The sequence below is a fragment of the Chiloscyllium plagiosum genome, chromosome 1, assembly GCF_004010195.1.
Source record: "Chiloscyllium plagiosum isolate BGI_BamShark_2017 chromosome 1, ASM401019v2, whole genome shotgun sequence".
Lineage (NCBI taxonomy): Eukaryota > Metazoa > Chordata > Chondrichthyes > Orectolobiformes > Hemiscylliidae > Chiloscyllium > Chiloscyllium plagiosum.
Window position 1 is genome coordinate 23,680,979 of NC_057710.1, and position 16,081 is coordinate 23,697,059.

At 41.4% G+C, this 16,081-nt stretch overlaps 1 protein-coding gene across 2 annotated transcripts in view; it reads right to left on the reverse strand.

Annotated features, from left to right (window-relative positions):
- The window catches only part of LOC122557137 (lysine-specific demethylase 3A-like), an 86,932-nt gene that overhangs the window by 29,565 nt on the left and 41,286 nt on the right, over nt 1–16,081 (reverse strand). For both annotated transcript variants that reach the window (XM_043704611.1, XM_043704524.1), the window contains 4 exons: nt 12,422–12,549; nt 9,774–9,957; nt 7,774–7,955; nt 6,607–6,873 (listed from right to left, as the gene is read on the reverse strand). In XM_043704611.1, the coding sequence (XP_043560546.1) occupies nt 6,607–6,873; nt 7,774–7,955; nt 9,774–9,957; nt 12,422–12,549 (761 nt within the window). The remainder of the gene's footprint in view (nt 1–6,606; nt 6,874–7,773; nt 7,956–9,773; nt 9,958–12,421; nt 12,550–16,081) is intronic.

A 16,081-nucleotide genomic window follows, 5' to 3' on the forward strand; every position in this document is an offset into this window, starting at 1 on the left:
CTCCAGTCTGAAAAACAACCCTCCACCACCACCCTCTGTCTTCTACCTTTGAGCCAGTTCTGTATCCAAATGGTTAGTTCTCCCTGTATTCCATGAGATCTAACCTTGCTTATCAGTCTCCCATGGGGAACCTTGTCAAACGCCTTACTGAAGTCCATACAGATCACATCTACTGCTCTGCCCTCATCAATCCTCTTTGTTACTTCTTCAAAAAAACTCAATCAAGTTTGTGAGACATGATTTTTGAAAATAAGGTTTTGTTCTAAAAAGGAATAAAAACTAACCTTCAAACAGAAGTGGGCAAAGGGACAACAGTCATCTGACATGAGTAGTGGTTGCTTGGCTACTGGCCAAAAGGGTTCAGACATTTGATCAATGCAGAAAATAACAAGCCCCTAGAATTATAACAATAAGTCCCTAGGCCAGAGGAGGATCCTCAGACAGCAGTTCTCAAGCAGACCCTGTAGGCTACAGTTCTCATTGAGCGGGACCTCAGAACAGTCTTCATTGAGCAGATGGCTGACAGAACGGAAGGGGAGGAAGACCCAGGTGCACAGCCTGTGTCTTCTGGTATCAGTCAACTGTCACAGTTCTACACTTTATCTAATTAAAGAATGCATCATATCTAAACTGTTGCTTACTTACAAACTCAAACTGTCAGAAAATTGCTATAAAAATCAACAACTTCTTATGTATTAACATGATCACAACAGGAGTGTTTCCACCTCTGCGTTAGGAACCCAGCTTCAGGTCCCACCAGTTCCAGAGGGTGCTTCATAATATCTGAACACATTCGATTTTTTTTTAAAAAATCGACAATTTTATAAAGAATTGTGGTATACCGAATGTATTGACAGAATACAAAGAATGTCAAAGAACCATTAAAATATTAGTGAGAGAGAAATTAGAATACGAGGAAGCCAGCCAACATAGAAAACAAAAGGTTTCTACAGGAACATCTTTTGCGTTACAATAAGTGTTGTGGCCGTACAAGCATTTTTTTCAAAATTCACTATTTTGGGTGTGGCAACGTATACTTCACAACTTTTAAAACTATTCATGGTTTGAAAGAGTCAGCAATAACTCTTTCTGGAATAAACTGTTTCTCAAGATGGAAAGGACAAAGATAAGCTGTTACACAGAGACTGAAAACAAATCAGGCACGCCTTGGTGACATGACAGGAACAAAATAGCTTCGACACCTGCTTGATAAATTGGATGCTTTACTGCCACAAGGATAACTGATTGCCCTGTAGAAGAATTTAAGGAGTTAAACTGAAGTAAAAACTGTGTTTTAAACAGCGAACCCTGATTGTAATAAGAAACAGGGGAGCTACTTCTGATAAGAAGGCAAGCTGCAGACTTGATGTCTCCAGAAATGTAACCAATGCTAGGGATGAAAGAACATATTAAATTATCAATAATGTCTCACCACAAACTTGAAAGAGAGAAAATCGTATAAAAATCCAACAATTGGAACAAGTCAGAAGCTGAACTTAACATCGACACTGCACAAGGATTGAACCCTGGACATTTCTACAGACAGACACTGTTGGTGAAATCCTGCTCAGATTCCACCATTAATCTGGTAACTGCCAAGTTGGGTTATAAGATTTAACTTGCTTACTGAGGGGTCTTGTTTTGGTTTCTACATGCAATAAAGTTTAAATCATGGTTTCTGTATTTGATTGTCCGTGAGGTTTCTTAATAAATAGCCAAATTAAAGGTAACTTGTGGTGATTCATCCATAACTGGGAATGTTTCGATCCGATCGGGAAAATCACAAATTCAAAAATGGAGAGACAGAAAGCCACTGGTCAGTAAGCATAACATCTGCCACAAGGGAAATGCTGGAATATATTAAGGAGCTTACAGTGGGGCAGTTATAAAATTTTCAATGTAGCCAAGCACAATCAACATGAAAGAGAAATCCAATTCACTTATTGGTGTTCTTTGAAGTTAACAAGGAATGTAGATGAAGAGGAACCTGTAGGAGGTGCTGTTTTTAAATTTCCAGAATACATGTGACAAGGTGCCACATCAAAAAGCTACTACATATGGTACAGGGTAGGGACGGTTAAGATGAAGAGAACAGGGCTAAAATGTTGGCTGGACAAGAGAAGACAGGCTGATTATGATTGGCAGCTATATTTCTCTTCATAAATGATCTGTAAAACAGGATAAACCTTGGAAATGTCTTTCATATTCATCCGCTATGAAGAACTGGAAAACATACGGGACAGTATACAGGCTTGGGCTGACAAGTGGCAAGTAACATGCATGCTACACAGATGTCAGGCAATGACCATCTCCAATAAGAGGCAATCTAATCATTGCCACTAGTCATTCAATTATGTTACCATCACTATCAACATCCTGGGGGTTACTATCAACCAGAAACTCAACTGGAGTTTTGATATAAATAGAATGGAAACAAGAGCAGGTCATGGGTTAGGAATACCGCAGTGAGTAACTCACCAAAGCCTGCCCACCACCAACAAGACAAGAGTCAGGAGTGTCATGGACTTGCCCTGATGGGTGCAACTACAAAAAAAAAAACCACTCAAGGAGCTTGACACCATCCAGGTCAAAGCAGCCACATGATTGACACCACATCCTCAAACATCCATCCCCTCCACCAACAATGCTCAATCGCAGCAGTGTACATCATCTATAAGATGCCAACCATTCTACGTTTCTTGATTTTGTAAGAATGCAGAGCTAAAATTTAACTGAAGCATTCAAATTCATTCTAAAAAGATGGCTTTACAAAATGAAACAAACCTATCTATGATCACTTGAAAAGTAATAACATAATGGCTCCCCACCATGGGTTCTAATAAGATGATTGCTAAATGCTTCAAAGTCACTCAGTATTAATACATCAAGGGAGGTAGTTGAAAAAATTCTACATCAAGTCGTTCAAAATATTGTTGATCCTTAACAAAGCAACTTTATGATTTTTGGTGATGTTTCTGCAGAAGATCAGTGAGTGTGGTAGGGAAAGAGGGGTTGTTTATAATGATCCCATTTTGGAAACAATATGGAATGATATACCATACAGCATTTTTTGTTCATTTTTAAAGTGGAATATATCAAAACTAAATTGTGCTATCCTGTCTTCTGGACAAGATAGAATATAGAAGGCAATGCTACCAAGTAACTGCATCATCATACGATGGATAGAGAACGGATTAGCTAAAACAAATTTGGATCAGATTTCGCTAAAAATGACACAAAGTATCCTTCTGGAAATGCTGGGGACAGAGAGTCAAGCATGAAAAAGAAACTGAAGGAAATCCTTATTATCCAGGAAATGGTATTGGGGAAATTGATAGGATTAAAACCAGACAGGTTCCCAGGGCCTGATGCTCTGCATCCCAGATTACTTAAGGAAGTGGCAGATGCATTGGTGATCATTTTACAACATTCATAGACTCTGGAAGAGTTCCAATGGACTGGAGAGTAGCTAATGTAACCCCATCTTTTAATAAAAAAGGTGGGAGAGAAAATTGAGAATTATAGTCCAGTTAGCCTGAAATCAGTGGTGGGGGGGGGGGGGAAGAGAAGATGGAGTCAATTATTAATGATGTAATAACTTAGCATTTGGAAAATGGTGACAGGATTGATTCAGGTCAGCATGGATTCACTGAAGGGAAATCAGGCTTGACAAATCTCCTGGAATTCTTTGAGGATGTGACCAGTAGTGGTCGTAGGTCAAACAGTGGATGTTCTGCATCTGGACTTCCAAAAGGCTTTTGACAAGGTCCCACACAAGAGATTTGTAAATGAAAATTAAAGCTCAAGGTAGGGGAGGTAATGTATTGACATGGGGAGAGAACTAAGTGGAGACAGGAAGTAGAGAGTTGAAATAGTCAGGTGCTTTTCAGAGCGGCAGGCAGTGATGAGTAGGGTACTGCAGGGTTCAGTGCTGGGACCTCAGCTATTCACAACATACATTTACAATTTGGACGACGAAATTTGCAGACGACGCTAAACTAGGTGGCAGTGTGTACTGTGAGGAGGATGCTAAGAGGCTGTAGGGTGACTTGGATAGGCTGGCGAATTGGGCAAATACTTGTCAAATGCAAATTATGTAGATAAATGGAAGGTTATCTGCTTTGGTAAAAATAGGAAGGCAGCTGATCTGAATGGTGGCAGTTTGGGAAAAAGTGAGGTGCAACAAGACCTGGGTGTCATGGTGAAACAGTCGCTGAAGGCTGGCATGCAGGTGCAGCAGGCAGTGAGGAAAGCTAGGTTCAGTATAAGAGTTGGGATGTTTTGCTGCAGTTATGCCACACCTCGAGTATTGTGTGCAGTTTTGGTCTCCTACTCTGAGGAAGGACATTCTTGTTATTGAGGGAGTCCAACAAAGGTTCACCAGTCTGATTCCTGGGGTGGCAGGGCTGACATGAGGAACAACTGGATCGAAATGGGCTAGATCTCACAGGAATTTAGAAGAATGAGGCGGGGGATATCATAGAAACGTACAAAATCCTGAGGGGACTGAACAGACTAGATGTGGGAAGAAGAATATTTCCAATGTTGGGGGGGGAAAAAAAGAGTTCAGAATAAGGGGTAAGCCATTCAGGACTGAGATGAGGAATTATTTCTTCACTCAGAGTTGTGAACCTGTGGAATTTTCTCCGACAGAAAGCTGTTGGAGCCAGTTTTTTTTAAGATATACTCAAGAGGGAGCAGGTAAAGAGATCAAGGGTGTGGAGAGAAGGCAGGAGAGGGATACTGAAATTGCATGATCAGCCATGAATGGTGGTGGAAGCTCAAAAAAGGGCCAAATGGCCTACTCCTGCACCTATTCTCTACGATTCTGTGAAACGAGCAAGTCTGAATGGGTAATTTTCAGCTTGGCAAGTTGTGATAAATTGACTCCCACATGGATCACCACTGAGGTCTCAATTATTCACAATTTCTTTCAATGATTTGCAAGAAGGAATGGAATGAATGGTTGCTAAATTTGTTATGAAACAAATATACGTGGAAAAGTAAGGTGTGAAGAGGACAAGAGGATGCTGCACAGTCTTCCTGCTTGGCAGGAAGTATAGAAAAGCAGTACATTATTTAGATGGAGTGTGTGTGTGTGTGTGTGTGTGTGTGTGTGTGTGTGTGAATCACAAAACGTTAATCTGCAGATACAGCAAGTGATTAGGAACACAAATGCAATGCTGGCATTTATTGCAAGGGGAATAATTCATATGCAAGAATGAGTGAGTAAGTGGTTAAGTATAAATAAACTAACTGACCAAAACAATGGAAAAAGTAAAAAATATACAGACACCTAGTCAGGAAACAGGGCAGATGGCAGCAATAGCCTTTTAGAATGTATTTAAGCTGGATCCAACACAGGGTTAATGAACTTCAGGCAGCAAAAGCTAGATTTTTAAAAAAATGAACCAACCTGTTCAGATATATTATGACAGACACAGATAGGACTTGTCTTCTGGCTCAGGTATAGGGAGATGACCACTGCACCACAAAAGTTAGAACTGCCTCACTAAATACTACCTGGTCTGATTAATGACACTGGAACATTCGGATTTAGGAGTGGGAGTAAGCAATTCAGCCCTCTGAGCCTGCTCCACTATTTAACATGATCACCGGTGATTTTGTCCTGGTCTCAACTCCACAACAGTTCCGTAGTCATCAATCTCTTAATTCCAGATTTTTAAAATCGAATTCAAATTCTACCATCAGCAGTGGTAGCACTGGAACTCCAGTCCCCAGGATATTACCTGGGTCTCTGAATTAACAGCTTTGGGGTAATATCAGTAGGCCATCACCTCCCCTAAAATGAAGATGCCCAGTGTGAAACATGGACTCTATTTGGTTGAATTGTGTGGCCTACTGACACAAGAAGGAACAACAGGTGCTGCGACTAAGGCATTAGGCAGTCCTCAGGAGTCTGAATGATGATAATTAAGTGAATCTGGGTACTATTGAGTAAATGATTTGATATTTGTGACAATATAAGGAGTAGGTTCTGCAACCAAGCCACTGGCTGGGCACACAAGATAAAGAAGAAAGCAGTTAGTGCGAGAGAATCAAAGAAAACAAAATACCAGAAAGGAAGGAAGAAAATTGTAATTCTACCCAAAGGAACAGGAGTTTCTTATTTTCTTACTGCTCTCAACATCAGATTAAAAAGTAATTTTTAGTCACCCTGTTGGGATTTGTTATGATACACTAACTTAGAGAGTGGTTCGTGTGTGGAATGAACTTCCAGATAATGTGGTGGATGGGAGTACGGTTACAACTTTTAAATTCATTTGGGTAAGTACATGAATAAGAAAGGTGGAGGGATATGATAGGCAGGTAGGACTTTAGTTTGGGATTATAGTCAGCATGGACTGATTAGACCAAAGGGTCTGCTTCCATGTGTACGACTCTGCGACTACCTAGCAGGTCAGACTTGAACCAAGATCTTCTGACCCTGAAGGAGGAATACTACCATTGTACCACAAGACCCTCGAGCACTACTAAAGTAATGCTATGTTGACTTGATTTCTGCAAGGTCAATAACAATCAATACTGCGTCTCGTGTGAATGATTCCACAACCCTGGTCTTTGCTTTCCAGGTGCCACACTTACATGTCCTTGCTTCCAGCACTCTCGGAAGATATTCCAATTGTTCTTGTTGCTCGGATCCTGTAAGCACAGCAAACGGCCACCGCAGTACCAGGTATGCGGGGTATCAGAGCCAAAAATCAGCACTTTTCCAGGCGCAGCCTTGTGGAACTCTCGGGTATCACCAGTTTTGCTTGCTGCAGTTGATCCATTTCTGGACGGTTTGTTTTGCACCAGTGAGGCAAAGATGTCATCCAGGAGGTTGGAGGTGGTACTGGATCCTATATCAGGCTAACACAAACATTTAAAGAAAACATCAAAATCTAAACACTCATCTCCTTTTACAGGAACAGCATTGGTTCAACCAAACTTCTACAAACAACGAGAGACCAACTCAACAAAATTTCTCCATTAACTTCAGACTAATCATTTCAACAGATGCTTCAAAGATGACTGATGCGGAAGCAGCTTCACGTTGGCTTGGCAGATTCTCAATCATGTTTAATGCATTTAATGTCAGGATTTGGCAAGACTACATTTACTGCTGATCCCAAGTTGCCTTGAAAATATCATAATGAGCCACTTTCTTGAAGCAACTGCATTTTAACTCAAATGTTAATATATCAGGTTAGTTGAGGTTAAAAAGGGAACCATGCAATGGGAGTTAATTGATTCCTTGCTTGGATCTATGAAAAAGGAAACCCACTTAACACTGGTGGAAGTGAGGTGTGGGACTCCTCCATAATCTGTGTCCTTGTTTTTCTTCCTTTCTAATCCATTCACAGGCTCAGATGTAGTGAACTCAACACTCAGGCTTGTGTGACCCTGAGAATATTGAGACTCCAACGTGCAACATAGGTTTGGAGCAACAGGTAAGTAGCAATAATTTGTCAGTCTCCCTATAGAATATTAGTGAACTAGTTTGTGATAGAAGTTAGTGTATTATTTTTCTTTTGGTAATCATGTAATTAAATTCAATTTCAAAATTTACTATGCCAGAGTGTTAAATGGACTGTCGTTAGATTATGAATCCAAAACCATAATTGCCATATCCGAGAAAAAGACATGGTGATGGTTTAGTGTACTTCCATCACACAATTTAAAAGAAAACATGCAACTCTAAAACAAATAGGAAAAGCAGCGGTCAGCCAAACAGACAACAGATACCCAATGCGGAGAAATGAAGCTTACCTTCCCTGAGCTGGTGGAGAGGAGATTTCTCAATGAGCTGGTTGTGTTGCAGCTACTGGGAGAGAGAGTTAACAAGCTGTTGAACGTTTGCAGCGATGCCAAAGGCTTCGACAAAGTGCTGAAGGAGTCAAACAGGCCCACAGGTTTCATCTCTTTATTCACCGAAGGCTGCTGGAGGTTTCCTGCAGGAAGGGTGCAGAGTTAATGTAACTAACCATGCAAATGTCAGAATTTTAGTTACATGGCCAAACTCTGAATTGATTTAGTTTCTGAAGTTAAGTTTTAAACATTTAATTCCAGCAAACTTAAAATAACTGAGCAAAAGCAAGTTGATTTTTTTGGTGTTTGGATATCCAGAATGTTAAAAAAGAATCAAATAGATATTTTGGGAAGCACAGAAAATATACTCTTCTATTTGTTCACGGGACATGGGCATCACTGGTTAGGACAGCATTTATCACCCACCCTCAACTGCCCAGGTGATGCAACTGCATCTGCACCTGTTCTGCTCTACCAACTCCTCAAATTCACCTCCTTAAATGAGAGGTTTAAAGTCCTGGGAAAGAGAATCAGGGTGTCTCCTAGCACTGAACATTAAGTTCTAAAGAAAAGTCCTTGAACTGAAGCATTAGCTTTCTTTGTCTCTCCACAGACTCAGCCAGACTCAGCCAGACCTGCTGAGGATTTGCATCAATTCCACTTTTTTAACCATTGTAAAAATTTGAAGTCTTTTCAAGAATTACTGCTGCAATATCCCACTCCTACCAGTAGAGGATGCAGGTGAGCAATGAGAATTCCCAATCATCAACGTGCCTGATTTTCCACCTTTCCAAAAATGATCCAAGTCAATATTTGCATACAAACCTCAAACCACTGCAGCAATTGGGAGGCAAGTTTCTAAGTCAAACCATTTACTCAACAGACCATAATTTCCAAAATCAAAGTCAGGTGCAAAGCTCAGGCAATTTATGTAATGAGTGATTACTCTCTCGTAATTCATTCCAGGACTTTAGAAGGTGCTGTAAATTTTATGAGCCGATTGTGTGTTGCTTTTTTTAATGTCAGCATTGGTTCTTACTGCTTTCATTGGCTAGATTATTGAACTGGGACAATAGTCATACTAAAATATTGTGTTGGGACATTAGTGTAAGCTTATCAAAAATAACTGCAATGATTACAGGAAGTGCATATACTTGATAAGTGCATATACTTTTCGCATTCTAATTCCCGTCTTCAACTGACCTCAAACTTTAGTACATGTCTCATATAACCTATGATGTGGGTAGAAAATTCCAGCAATCATTTTGCTACTTCACAGTCATATTCATAGAGTTATACAGCATGGAAACAGACGTTCCGATCGAACATGTTTTTATCAACCAGACATCCCAATCCAAACTAGTATTATTTGCCAGCATTTGGCCCATGTCCCCCTAAACCCTTCCTATTAATGTACCCATTCAGGTGCCTTTGAAGTGTTATAATTGTACCAGCCTCCACCACTTCCTCTGGCAGCTCATTCCATACATGCACCATCGCAGCATGAAAATCATTACCCCTCAAGTCTCTTTTATATCTTTCCCCATCTCCCTTAAAACCCTATGCCCCCCCAGTTTTAGACTGCCCTACCCTGGAAAAAAGACCTTGGCTATTCACCCTATCCATACTCCACATGATTTTTATAATCATGTTTTGTAAAGAATGAGACAGAGCCTAAGGGAGCACGAGAGGGAGGGAGCACAGCTCTGGTAACCACGTGGTGGGGTGCAAGTGGTTGCACAGGAAAGGAGGCAGAAGTCTGTGGAGAGCATGCTACAGTTCTTGGTAGTGAATTGGATTGACTGGATTTGTAGATCAGAGGGAAGGTGGTGAGGGCTGACGCAACTGAGGCACGTGGAATAGCTATGTGGACAGGAAGGGGAATTTGGGGTGGGAATTAGAGGGGTTAGAGAGAATTGATGCATATTAGAAGGAAAGATTCTATTTATTCTCTTCCTTGCCTTTAACATCACCAATGCCCATCATCCAGTTGAAGGGAGAGTTCTCTTCCTTTCTCAGCAATGGAGAAGAGACAGGAGCTGCACTGCTGCTGCTGTTCGTCGCACTCAGCATGGACTTGCATTCAGAGGCTGGTGGTTTATTACAGGTTGGAGTGTCATTGGAAACCACACTGTTATTTACTTTCTGAAACAAAAAGAAATGACATTTGGAATGATTTTTACTGTATATTCCAAAAGACCACAAAATACAAAAGCAGGCCATTCAGCCCATTAAGTCTGTTCTGCCATTCAATGAGATTGCAGCTGATCTGATCTTCAACTCCGCTCACTGACCAAAACCCTGTCTGTCTATTTGAACTTGAATGTATGTGGCCTCACCAGCCTTCTGTGACAAAGAACTCCACACTCACTATCCTCATAAGGAATTCCTCCTCCTCCTCAGTCTTCCATGGTAACACCTTACTACGAGGTTATGACCTCTGGTCCAAGACTCTCCCATGGAAGGAAAACCACCTTTAAATACAGTTTCAAACCATCTAAGAATATTGTATAGTTCAATAAAATCACCTTTCATTCTTCTAAACATGAGTGAGTCCACATCCAAATTACTCAACCTCCCCTTATAAGACAGGCCCAAGGGATCAAACCAGTGAACCTTCTCTGAACTGCCTCCAGTGCCAGTAGATCATTCCTTCACCATATTCTAATTGTAGTCTTATTGGTGCCGTGTACAGTTTTAGCAAAACTTCCCAATTTTAATTCAAAGGAAATGGTGTACAAAGGTAAATTTAATTTACCTTCCTGATTACCTGCTGAACTTGGACACCAGTTTTATGTAAAAAGACTTCTAAATCCCTATGCACCCCCTCTCCATTTAAATAATATTGGTTTCTTCAAGTCTCACAAAACTTGGCTTATCCTCACCACTTGCATTCCGACCGAGTTTTGTATCATCCACAAACTTGGCTACAGTAAATGCACTTTCTTCATCTTATCATTGATATACATTCCAAATAATTGTGGCCCCAGCACTGACCCCTGGGGCATTCCACTAGCTCAGGTCATCACCCTGAAAATACCCCTCTTACCCAATCTGCCTTCTATTAGCTCATCCTCTATTCACAGTGGTATACCACCCTCAACACCATGGGTTTGAATACTAATTAGTAGCCTATCATGTGTTACATTATAAATGCCTTCTGGAAGAGGAGGCAATGGCCTGGTGGTATCATCATTGGACTGTTAATCCAGAGACCCAAATAATGTTCGTGGGACCCAGGTTCGAATCCTCCCACAGCAGATGGTGGAATTTGAATTCAATTAAAAATCTGAAATTAAAGAGTCTGATGATGACCATAAATCCATTGTCAGAAAAAACCCATCTGGTTTCACTAATGTCCTTACCTTGTCTGGGTTACATATGACTCCAGGCCCATAATGTGGTTGACTCTTAACTGCCCTCTGGGTAAATACAGACTATCATGCCCTTATCCATGTATGAATAAAAAAAAATTCCAAATGTATTATATCGACTGGTACCCTTTCATCTATCATACTAGATATCTCTTCAGAAGGATTATAATCAAATTTGTCTATTCACAGCTTAACATACATCTAGAAAACCCCTTTAAAGGGACATTAAATGAGGGAATGGGGGGGGTGGGCACGTTAGGGACTTCAAAACAACAAGGGGAACAGAGGAAAATTCACATTAACAATGAAAAAACTTCAGATTATTTTCATTAGCTGTTTGTCAAACTGGTTTTTAGTACCTCACTCAAAAGCAGCATTTTGTCTTCACTGAGATAGGGACAACAATTGGAAGACAGAGCCCAAGTGAAAGAAGCAGCAAATGAACAATATGCACAATAGGTTCAAACACAGCAGAGTCACTATCCTGTCCCATGCTGCAACAGGTGACTACCTAGTCATCATACCAGGCTGAAGCATGGCTCTATTTTGGCAAACTTCATAAAGCCATTCAACAATACAGAAGAGCAGGCCACACAAAGCTGTCCCCTTCAATCTCAACCGCACAAGTCAATATTAAAGAACTACAGGTTCAAGCATACAGGCCCATGCACAAATTAACAAGAATTCAGACAGTAATCAATTAAGAATAAAAATAGTTGAGGCTGAATTACTGCTCCATCATGAGGTCGGTGTGAATCTCAGTCATGGCGGAAAAAAAAACGATTACTGTGACTTTTACAATAATAGTTAATTGTATTGTCGTTTCTGAGATCTGATTCGGGAGATTATGGATGCATCCCAGAGTCAAGAGCACACAATGTAGGCTGACATCGCTGTGCAATTCGGAAGGAGTAATGCTACCTGACAGCATCAAGGTTCAGAAAGTATTGTGTATTTTTCTGCTGCAGTCACTGCTGCAACATGGGAAAGATAGCAACGAAGTTAGCACACAGCAAACGCCAACAACTTGCAGCACGACAACGTGCACAGATGTGAGGGTCATGGTGGACTCCTATCTGTGAAGGCACAGCTGGAGGGTAGATCAAAGGAAATGTGGGAAACAGATCTGTCGCCATCTAACATAACAGCCTTAAAGGAAACCCGCACACTGAATTTGCAGAATACTTGCACCTACTGAAATCATAAAACTTCCAATGATTTGTTACATTCTATACCTGATTTTCCTCACTGGTCACAGGAGGCTTAAACAATGGCTTGTTCTTTCTCACAGTACAAGGACAGTTGGCTTTTATGCCCCATCTCCCCCTCGTCGAATGTACAATGTTTCCAATCTGATACAGGGCTGAAACAAAATGGAAAAGACACAAGGATTAAGTAAAGGTCATCTGAATGGATCAACAATATCATCACGAGAACAACTTTAGTTAATCCCTGCATTTAATGCATTCACATAAATTCAGATTGTTGCTAAGCTGCGTCAGGTGTGCATACAATTATTTCTGGAAGTCAGCAAGCAAAGCCAAGTTACATAAACAGGGCTGTGCCCAGCTGGAATCCAAAAAGCAGCACGATGGCTCAGTTCAATCATTGACAGGCAAGGTAAAGCTTTATTCACTGGACATGAGCGAGAGACTTACTCAGAAGATTATCTAAAATCTACTGCCAGTTTGTGCGAATATCAAGGCAACTAAAAATGCTGCATTCAACTGGAACTATGTATGGCATTAGAAATACATACACAGGCTGTATTCTTAAGATCATTTAATATTTCCATTAATTACAGTTTTATATTAGAGCAGAGCTTCTGTCCCTCACAAACTAGAGGCTAAACGTACACTCCAGGAAAGATTAGATTAGATTCCCTACAATGTGGAAACAGTACACACCGACCCTCCGAAGAGCAACCCACCCAGACCCACCTTCCTCCAACCAACATACCTAGCACTATGGACAATTCACCTGACCTGCACATCTTTGGACTGTGGGAGGAATCCGGAGCACCCGGAGACACTGGGAGAATGTGCAAACTCCACACAGACAGACAGTCACCCGAGGCTGGAATCGAACCTAGGACCTGGCGCTGTGAGGCAGCAGTGCTAACCACTGAGCCATCGTGCTGCCCCTGACAGCAAAATGATTCTCATAGAAACATAGGACACAGGAGCAGGAGTGACCAAACAGTCTATTGAATCTGTTCCATCATTTAATGGCTGGTCTGGCTGTGGTCACAACCCCCACAGCCCTCAACTCCCTTGTCTATCAAAAAATACAGTAAACTCCATCTTAAATAAAGTCAGTCACCCTACCTCCACTATTTTCTCGGCAAGAGCCCAATATCTCAGATGGAGGAAAATAATCACCTCATCTGTCTACCAAGGGAAACAAACTACGTCAGTTCTGGTCTCTCTGGCACCTAACTTATCAAGTTCTCTTGAGATGTTCACATGTACACCTCTGATTCTTCTAAACTCCGAAGTGTAACTGCTCAAATTTTCTGCATAAGATAAGCCCTTTGCCTCAGGATTGAGTTCCTAGAATCAGGTCAGTGTAGGAAGCAGGCCATTTGGCCCATCCAGAAAGCAACTCAACCAGACCTATACCCTATCCCTGTAACTCCGCATTTCCCATGGCCAATCCACCAAACCTGCACATGCCTGGACTGTGGAAGGAAACTCACACAGACATGGGGAAAACATGCAAACTCCAAACAGACAGTGGCCAGAGGGTGCTATCAAACCCGGGTCCCTGGCACTGAGGCAGCAGTGCTAATCACTGAGTCACCGTGCTGACCCGAATGAACCTTCTCTGAGCGGTTTCTAATGCAATTAAACATCTTTTTTTTCCCCCAAAAAGAACCAAAACTATGCACAACAATCCAGATCTGGACAAATTTAGCATCTGTGGCAGGAAGGAGTGAGGTACAGGGCAAGGACAGAACACTAGTTTCATGCTTTATTCTTTATTATTAAAAACTTCAGACACGTGTTGGATCCCCAAGGTAGATCTTTAAGCCAGCCCCATCCCTACACCCTGCCACTCAATCCCGAAGAACAATCTCTTTCCCAGTTCTACCCTTCCCAGTGGATCACGACCACTGAACCTTCCCACCCAACTGCAGACTGCTGCCCAGACCACAGCATATGTCCAGAACTGTGGCACCAGGCAGGTAATGGCATCTTCTGGACTCACACACTCAGCTCCATACTTGAGAATCCTGGTCAAAATCCAAACAAATGCATCACTTTATGCTGATAGGATTTGGGGGTGAAACAGTAATGAGGTTCAACAAAGATTCTTATAAATTCCACTCTCAATGCGTAGCTAAACATACTGACGTCTGGAATCATAGACGGCCCCTCATTAAGCTGAAGAAGCTACAGCTTCCACAGGCAAGGGGAGGAATGGATTTCCCAGATTTTAGGAAATATCAGTTAAGTTCCCTATTAAGTTACATAGCCGATTGGGTCTTGTCTGACCCACAATCAATCTGGCTGGACATCGAAGCTTCTCAAGTAAAATGCCCACTTATTAACCTCTTGTTTTCAGACAGGAGGAAAATCAATGTAAAAACCCTATAATATTAAATACAATTAAAGCTTGGAATATAATGCGGCAAAATGAGGGCAACTCACACAAAACATCCCCCTGTACTCCAATAGTGGGAGCATGGGGGTTTCAACCAGGGCTTACAGATGCCACTTTTAAACTCTGGAGATCCAGGGGTATCTCCTGATTAGGGGATCTGTTTAAAGACGGGGTCCTGATGTCTTTTGAACAGCTGCATCAGAAATTTAGATTACCTAATGGTGATCTCTTTCGATACTTCCAAATTCGAGATTACATACAGAAGGCGACTACGCTATTAGATAGTCTTTATAAATTAGATAGAGAATGTAGAGTGTTATGGCCAATGGGGGTATCTTCGGACAGCACTATTTATCATTTATTACATGATGAAGTAGCGGGAGATATGGACAATCTGCTTAAAACATGGGATCAGGATCAGGACTGGAAATCTCTACAGAAATGTGGAATGACATTTGGGAAAATGCCAGAAAAATCTCCATCTGCAACAGAACTCAGGCCATTCAGTTGAAGATACTTCATAGGGCCCATATAGCACCGGATCGATTGGCAAAATTTAAGGCAGGAGCATCTCCAATGTGTCCCAAATGTAAAATAGAGGTGGGCACTCTTGTACATTGCTTATGGACCTGTTATAAGATCTGTAGATATTGGATTAAAGTAGCAAGTGCTCTGACAGAAATCTTAGGAATGTAAATGAGAGTGGATCCAGTATCTCTCCTTTTGGGCTTTTCGAACTTACCCTCCCTGGATATGCACGGGAAGAGATTATTTTCTATTCTCTCTTTCTGTGCAAGGAAAAATATTTTGGTAAACTGGGTGGCTGAGGGCCCCCCGGGACTTTTGAATTGGCACAGATTAATTATGGAATGTATTCCCCTTGACTTCCTTACAAATATGGTTGACCGAAAGACAGAATTATTCCATAAAATATGGCAGCCCTTCTTGAATTACACAAATACCGATATTTCGGCCATCCTAACAAGGGCTTTTATTTAATTGAGATGGCGAACCTGGCCGGTCCAGGGCCCCTTGGGAGAGGAATCCCGCACGAATACGGGTTTTGTTATGATTTGATGTTAACACATTCCGAGCATTTATCTCACTACTCAATTCCTGTTTTATCTGTCGTTTTTTTCCCCCTGAATAATGTAAGAGACTTAATTATACACTCTGGTTAGTTGTAGGTTAGCCATCCTAACAAGGGCTTTTATTTAATTGAGATGGCGAACCTGGCCGGTCCAGGGCCCCTTGGGAGAGGAATCCCGCACGAATACGGGTTTTGTTAT